Source organism: Fusarium falciforme, chromosome 6, assembly GCF_026873545.1.
Source record: "Fusarium falciforme chromosome 6, complete sequence".
Classification (NCBI taxonomy): domain Eukaryota; kingdom Fungi; phylum Ascomycota; class Sordariomycetes; order Hypocreales; family Nectriaceae; genus Fusarium; species Fusarium falciforme.
Window position 1 is genome coordinate 36880 of NC_070549.1, and position 8196 is coordinate 45075.

Here is an 8196-nt window from a genome sequence, read left to right on the forward strand (position 1 = left end):
CCAGGCAGTACGTCAGGGGCTGCGAACGGGGCCTCATGAAAACGTTGACAGTCAATCGAGTGTGGGTAGCGAAACCCAACAGGGGCCATTGACGTAAGTAGCAACGGAATAGAGCACTGCAAAGAGACGCATGATTTGATGCCACCTGAATCCATCGCTGAAACCGGCGGTAGAAATGCGACAACAACATCAATCAGGGCGGGTGCCGACAGAGTCCCCGGACATGGCAGCAGCGATCGCACGGCCCCCAGAGCGGCTAGCCCTACCAGTATCGGACTATGTACCGAGAGGAGAGGTCCAGGCTCTTGCGAGACACGTGCGTTAACCTCCGCAAAATTATTATGGACGTCAGACGGGGATCAGGGAGGGCAGTGGAAGTGGCCATTGCTGGCGACTTTAATCGTCACGACCAACTATGGGGCGGAGACGAGGTGTCAATGGAGAGACAGAGTGAGGCGGATCTAATTATCCATCTGATGAATGACTTTATACAAGTATCTCCTTTACTAATATAAACCTATTATAACTAGTTTATCCCTTGTAAACCCTTATAATTGTTATACTTAGACGCCGGACCAAGTTTCGTGATAATTTCCTAGAAGGATTATATTAGTATCTAAAGAGACTTGTGCTATTATGAGTATATCTTACCCTTTAGCAAATGCCTGAGAGGCTCTGTTTTAAGATCAAACCCGTGCGCTCCAAAGCTGTCAAGCTGAGCCTCCGAGAAGCAGGTTGGAAGGTCGGTACCGCCAATGTACTTGAGGTATTCCAATGTAGCGCTCAGGCAAGGCACATGCGCATCGGCCTTCAGACCTTCAAGCACAATAACCTTTAGCGAAGGCCAGAATTTCTTGATCTCATCCGCTATTTCTTGTCTGCACAGAGGGTGCGCGCTGAAATCCTGAGCGTAAGCCGCGTCTAGGAGGTCGAACAAGTAATCAGACTTGATGATGCAGCCGGCTCTCCAGACGGCCAACACGCGCGTCATGTCAACACCCCAATCCTCTTGTCGGTTCTTGCGTTCCAGCACGTCAAATCCTTGGATAAAGCAGACAAGACTTGTGACGTAGACAGCCTGTCGTAGTTTTTCAAGAATGCTGGCTCGTTGATCAGGCGCAACCTCAAACGGCTGGGGAGAGAAGCTGCCTATCGAGGCATTGATAACACTTCTCTGATGCACATCGGCTGAGGCAAGTCGTAGATAATGGGCCGTGGTCAAACTCGGTGCAGGCACATGGGATGCCACAGCTTCGACGTTGGCCCAAACGCCAGTGCCCTCAGAGTCGTTGGCATCTTGGACAACAGCGTCCCTGATTTGGTGTAGAAGGGAACCGCCATCGATACGGCTTTTGGTCCTGCAGATAGGCCCGCTGATTGACACGAGAAAGTTGCCCCTCTGTTACCCGAGTCAGCTCAAACCTCTGGATCAAGTCTTTTCCGAGGAGTCATACTAGCTCTCCCTCAGCGTGCCAAGAGTCGAAGACCTGGCCAATCTCATCACCAGTCATCTTCAGGCACTTGTCCATCAACTCCCATGCCTCGCAGAGGCTAGACATTATACCGTGCTCGATGCCGTTGTGTATCATCTTGACGAAATGGCCGCTTCCCCTGGGGCCAATGTTGGTCACACAAGGACGGCCATGATCGTCCTTGGCCGCAATTCTTGCCAGGAGGGGCAGAACCTGCTCCACAGCCCACTTCTCGCCGCCGGGCATGAGTGAAGGGCCATTTCGTGCACCGAAGCTGCCCCCAGATATCCCCAGACCGATGTATGCGACGCCGAGGGGGCGGAGAATATCCTGCCTCGATTGGGTGCGTTCGTAGTTTTCGTTCGAGGCGTCAATCAAGATATCTCCTTTTGCCAGATGAGGCTGGAGCTGTTTGACTACAGCATCTCCTGGACGGCCGTTGGGGAGGCTGATCATGAAGACCTTGGGTGTACCGAGTCCCTGGCATAAGACATCGTAGTCCTTGCAAATGTGAACTCGCTCCGATAGGCCGGCCGCTTGTGCATTGCTGGCCACCTTCTCGAGACTCGAGTGTGAAGTGTCGTGGACGGATACATCTAGGCCGTTGTCTGCGAAGAGAAGGGCCACGGCGCCACCCATGGTACCCGCACCAATGATGCCGACCTTGTAATTGACGCGGGTCAGTAACTGCCAATGCAAGTTGGAGGGGCCGCAACTTGACTAACTTACTTTCGTAATCTCCATTGCCGAGTAAAGCTTCTGCAGAAGATGTGTTGGGTAAAGAGAATGAGGTTCTAAGCAGTATCAACTTGTGGCCGTTGAAGTTCCTCTACATAAAATGCTGCTTACATTGGATTCTTACTGAAGATAAATACTCCCACTCTCCTGAAGCCCATCTCGATGTCTCTAAACTCTGGTGGACCGTTTCTGAGCCTGCCATCCCCTGTCCTCCCACGAGTTGAGGCTGACAGTCTACCCTCGGCTGGCCTGCTCGGCATCAACCGGTGTGCTTCAGCAGCGTGCAACGAGGAATGATGCGAGTCATGCAGACTGCTCACGGGACTCCACAAACAGATCACCTTGGTGCTTCCCAGAGCCTCAAGAGACCCGCACTAGTGACGGGCTCAGCCAACTGCGGTGTACTATCCCCACTCACTTAGCTTGGCTGACTGTCAGCCCCCCACAGAAGCGCCGAGCGCCATGCTGGAACATGGCCATGGAGGATTCTGCGTTCCGATTGGTGGTGGACAATCGCCCTTCTCCACGATCGGCGGCACTCTCCTAGGCCCAATGAAGGATTTCGACGACAAAGTCATTGAAACCAGGTTTTGGAGACTACTCCGTAGTAGGAGCACGTGAACACCATGTCCTTTCAGATAAAAGTCTTCGTTCATTCCCCATACCCCGGATTTTTAGAACTCATCTACCCCAGATAACAACCCCGGAGTCTCCAGACTTTCTATCATAATCTTTACCCCAAAGGTGCCGACCGTCGTGGTGACTCAGCTGTGCAAGACCTATCCGGGACACACCACCATGGCCGACAACATAAACACGTCAGGCAAACCCGATAAGCCGACCATCGAGACAATGGAAAACTCGGATAAGGTGTTGCCGCTCAGTGAGCGCATCAATGCTGCTTCGCGAATGGATCCAGCAACTCGTGCGCGCGTCGAGAAGCGCCTGAAGCTCAAGCTCGATGCTCGCTGCGGCCTCTTTGTTCTCATCTACATCATGAACTATCTCGACCGCAACAACATCGCCGCTGCCCGCCTCAGAGGTCTGCAGGAGGATTTGAAGCTGGATGACAACGAGTATGCGACCTGCCTCAGTATTCTCTACGTGGGCTATATCCTCATGCAAGTCCCTTCGAATATCTTCATCAACCGGATCCAACGACCCTCGCTATATCTGGCAGCCATTATGCTTATTTGGGGCCTGATTTCAACTCTTTCAGGCAATACCTATAATTTCGCGGGAATGGTCACTGTCCGCTTCTTCTTGGGCTTTACCGAGGCCGCTTTCCTTCCTGGCGCGTTACTTATTCTCTCTAAGTGGTATACGCGTCGGGAACTTACCAAAAGGAACGCAATCCTATTTTGCGGTAACCTTATTTCCAACGCATTCTCAGCTCTCATTGCAGCTGGAGTGCTGTCGAAAATGGACGGGGTTCTGGGGCATGCTTCTTGGCGCTGGCTCTTCTGGAGTAAGCTTTCTACCTTCTTATCGGCGAATGCGACGCGGCTGACAATTTTGTTCTAGTTGAGGGTGCCATAACCATGGGTATTGCTATCGCCGCAGCTTTTATCCTTCCTGATCTTCCACACAACACCAAGGGCTTCTCCAGGGAAGAGCTTGAAGTGGCCCAACTCCGAATAATCGAGGATGTTGGCGAGGCTGATGTGGATGCTGAAGGTCAGGGGCCTTTTGACGGCTTGTACATGGCTCTCACGGACCCCAAGATCTATGTCATGATGATAACTTTCGCCGCATACGTGGTTGGTCTGTCGTTCAACGCTTTCTTTGTAGGGATTCCTCGCCATCCCATCCCTCCCATACTAGTCGGCACATACTTACCTTTGACGCAGCCCACTCTCACCGGCACGCTTGGTCTCGACTACGTTCCAACCCTGCTCATGAGCTCGCCGCCGTGGCTGTTCTCGTGTATCGTTTCTCTTATCGTTGCATGGAGCTCCGATCGATCCCAGGAGAAGGTACGTCTCTGATTCTGACATAAATCCAATGCCTTCTGCCAGCTGACTGATACTCTTGACCAGTTTTGGCATATTGTAGGCCCAATTGGTATCGGCTTAGTTGGCTTCATCATTAGCATGTGTACAGGGAACGTTGCTGCTCGTTACGTTGCTCTCTTTCTACAAGCAGCTTCTTATGCCGGGTGAGTTCACAAACACTCGCGATGCCGCCCAACTTCTACTAACTGGCCCCGACCCTCAGTTACATCGTCTTCTACTCTTGGATCAGCTCAACCTTTCCCCGTCCACCAGCCAAACGTGCCGTCGCTATCGCATTGATCAACGCGTTCGCCCAGCTGGGCAATATCGCCGGCTCGTACGTCTGGGGCCTAAAGGACAATGGGTTCCGCGGGAGCTACGGCATTGTCACAGCCATGTTCGGCGCCACCGTCGTCGGAGCACTGGCCCTCCGCATGATGCTTGTGAGGATGAACAAGCAGCTCGAGGAGCAGGAGGAAGCCTGGGAGACGCAACGTGATGTTGCCCAGCAGATGAGAGACGAGGCAGATGAGGCGCTAAGGATGCAGAAGGGCTTCAGATACCTTCTATGAGCCCGTCGTGGAGATGACAGGCAGCCATCGCTCCTCTTTCACGTTGGCCCAAGGCTTCATCATCCGAGGTGATTAGATGTGAGGATTTCCGGGAACAGGCGTGTTAGCCCCATCTGAGGTAGTACATGATGCAGAATTGCCTGCAAGGCGTTGGAGAAGCCCCATAGTATCATGTGCTCTCCGATGTCCAACCTTTAGGTCGAATCTAGAACAATCACGCGTGGAACATCATGAAACATGACAAATTTCCCAGGCATGGGAGTGGGTGGCGAAGTGTACATCATAACCCACTTACTCTATTAGCCTTTGCGCTAGACCGTCAACTGTCGTGCTCGGTCAATCTATACGAACCTCCGCACTGTTAGTTGGATGTTGTGATCTCTTGTCAGAGCCAGCCCAGACCACAGTCGTACCAAGACAGAGTATCTTCATTTTAAAGGCGTTTTATAAAGATCAAGTGCCGTACACATTGCTGGATTCAAGACAACCAAAAAAGAATAGAGGTTAGAATTATCCCACTCAACTACGTCAAGCCTTCAACATCCCCAACAATGAAAGGGGCTTACGACGTAACTAGCTAACGTTACCCCGTGCGCTAGCAGAGGCGCCCCGCTTAAATCGTAACGCCAAATTATCCGGCCGTGGGGGCACACCTCCAATCTCCAGGGTTCCATCGAGTTGAAATTCTTTCATTGTTCATCATCCTCCCAAGACCTGGTACTCAAATATTCCGACCGGGCATCCTGCATCCAGTCTGAAACATGGAAGGTAAGCTCCCCGAGGCCTCTCTTCTGCATGCAGGCCCGCCTAGTGGATCCACGGCGGAGGAGCCAACCCCGTGTCGTGAATGCCGCCGGCGAAGGATGAAGTGCGACGGCGTCATGCCCGTGTGCTCCATTTGTCGGAAGTATAGACGCCACTGCCTATATGACAAGCACAGCAGGACTCGCTTGACACGAAGGTAGGTCTCTATTGGCGCTTTTGCCCGCGAGAAGTGTTCAGGTGTCGGCTAGTGACTGAGACGGCTACAGGCATGTCACCATCTTGGAGGAACGTCTTGAAAAAGCCGAGGCCCTCTTGAGACGCCACTACACCGACAGCCAGATTGCGGAGCTGATGGACGGAGGTGAGGCTGCAGTACCGGGGCCAGCTAGCTTGCCTCCTGTAACTCCGAATTGTTCTGCCACGTCGCCACCCCAAAGCCTCGCCCAACCACCAGCCCCGGCACCAGACGCTCGGCCTTCCATGTCAACAACAGCGAGCCTGGTGACTCTTACCTCTGACATCTCGCAACTAGCACCATGCACCGACTTGGGAGTCAATGCAGGCCCTCTGCCCGGATCTCAGGCCACCGCATATGAGATTGCCCCGACTCTAGCCGACAGCTTCGAGTGGAACGAGCAAGAGGTATCATGGGGCACGTACGATCCATCTCGTTGGTCGGGTATGGATTCTCTCAATGGGGACTCTACTCAAACCATCATGGATGGCATGGCTGCCCTGACTGTGGGCGACCACAACAGAGGTTACCTGGGTGCGGTTTCCGGGGCCGCTTTGCTACGTCAAATTCTCTCAGCCCACCCAGACGGAGAAGAAGTTGATGTGGAAGTTGCACTGCATCAGATCGAGTCTCTGTTCCAACAGCACTCAGATCACTCCCGCTGGTTTCGCACCCAGGCCATGCTGACCCGGGTGGCAGTAGAGAATCTTATTGACGCCTTTTTCGCCCTCTATCATTCCACGTTCCCAATCGTACACGAGCCCACCTTCCGGGCGCAGTACGCGGGCACCTTGCCTTGCACCAACAAGGACCACTGGAATATTCTCGCAAACATTCTTGCGGCGCTCGGGTCGTTTGCAAGCAGCAACGCCGCCGACGCCACCGATTTGCCCATCTTCCAGGCGGCGCAGAAGAGCCTGCTATCAGACAACCTCGAGGTTGGGAACTTGACCCTTGTCCAGGCATTTGGCCTATCAGCAAACTATCTGCAAAAGAGGAACAAGCCCAACAGCGGGTATAACTATGGCGGCCTGGCACTCCGGCTGGCCATTGGATTGGGCCTTCACAAGGAGTTTGAAGGGGACAGCATCTCGCCTCTGCAGAGGGAAATCCGGCGCAGAGCATGGTGGTGCCTCTGCGTCCTCGATGTGGGTGCCACCATCACCTATGGCAGACCACTGAGCTGGCCGCAGGCCGGTGTTGAGGCAGCCCTCCCTCAGAATATCCACGAGAAGGTCAGTGGGTGGCTACACCGTTGGCGATTTTTTATATTTTTACATTTTTCACTGATTTCTGTCAGAATCTGACATCGACTTCAACTTGTTGCCCACCAGAGGTGGATGGCGTGACGGAATACACCTACATCCGGGTTCAATCCGCCTATCACCTCAGCACAATGAGCATCTACAATCGCCTCATCACTAGTCCCTTCCCGTCAGCTGCGGAGCTGATTGCTCTGGACGACGTATGCATCGGCTCTTGGCTCGCTCAAGTGCCCCACTACTACTTTGCCTCGCCTCCGCCTAAATCTGAACACGCGCTCGGCATTGGCATCTCGAAATGGCGGTACAGAAACCTCAGAATCGTCATGTACCGCCCCTTTCTTGTCCGATGGGCGCGAGCCTCATCCTCAAACACCCAGCAGAGCTCATTAAGTATCGAAAACCTAGCCGTCTTTAGGTGTCTTGACGCCGCCAAGGAAACCATCACGTCGATCCAAGGCTATTGGGCATCTCGGTCTCACTCCAGGCTCGCGGCATGGTATATCTTGTAAGTTGCCACTCTCTCGTGACTCACGTGCGCTGTTTGCTTAGACAATGCGTCAGGTACTTTCTATTCCACGCAACTTTGATTCCTGTCCATTGCCTAAGGCAAAACCCTCGTCACTCACTCGCGCCTGACTGGCGCTCACAAATCACGACGTCGTCGGCCATCATGGGTGCCATGGCGGAACTAAACCCCAACAGCTCCAAATGCCGCGATATCAGCCTCAAGCTCTGCTGGCCACACCTCGACGAGGAAGGCGCGCACACCTACTGTGACAGCGCGCCGTTTCTGACTGGTACGGCAGATAGTGAGGCGGCGTCCATCATCAGCGGTTATGATACGTGGTGTGAGTTGATGAGTAACACAAGCACGGGAGCACCGATGTATCAGTGGACGGACTTGCATGATCCGGCTCTAAATTTCCTTAATAACATCTATTAAGCTTTAGTTAATATTAGTAGGATCTATTAGGCTAGTGATAAAATGATGATATGTTTCCCAAGGGATAAACTAGTTATACTAGGTTTATATTAGTAGGGGGTATAATTATATAGTCTTAAATAAGGTATAAGTTATATCTAATAATATACTTAAGGGTATTAAATATAGCTAAGTTGTATTAATAACTAAGGTAACTAATATATAAAAAAGTA

General features: G+C 52.5%; 2 protein-coding genes and 1 pseudogene across 3 annotated transcripts, besides 1 other annotated feature; 2 read left to right on the forward strand and 1 right to left on the reverse strand.

The window, feature by feature from the left end:
- Nucleotides 1-652: 652 nt before the first annotated feature.
- On the reverse strand, nucleotides 653-2216 carry NCS54_00756800 (annotated as a pseudogene). Its single transcript has 3 exons — nucleotides 2202-2216; nucleotides 1455-2159; nucleotides 653-1399 (listed from the first exon to the last, which is right to left on the reverse strand).
- Nucleotides 653-2216: a sequence feature.
- A 792-nt stretch (nucleotides 2217-3008) lies between these two features.
- On the forward strand, nucleotides 3009-4776 carry NCS54_00756900 (MFS domain-containing protein; the record flags this gene model as incomplete). Its single annotated transcript, XM_053152989.1, has 4 exons — nucleotides 3009-3678; nucleotides 3735-4186; nucleotides 4250-4368; nucleotides 4428-4776. 4 exons carry the CDS (start codon nucleotides 3009-3011, stop codon nucleotides 4774-4776), a joined length of 1590 nt encoding a protein of 529 aa, XP_053008964.1.
- A 761-nt stretch (nucleotides 4777-5537) lies between these two features.
- NCS54_00757000 (Hypothetical protein) lies at nucleotides 5538-7550 on the forward strand (the record flags this gene model as incomplete). The annotated part of the gene is made up of 3 exons (XM_053152990.1): nucleotides 5538-5737; nucleotides 5808-7011; nucleotides 7077-7550. The coding sequence occupies 3 exons, from the start codon at nucleotides 5538-5540 to the stop codon at nucleotides 7548-7550; spliced, it is 1878 nt and encodes a 625-aa protein (XP_053008965.1).
- Between the last annotated feature and the right edge of the window lie 646 nt (nucleotides 7551-8196).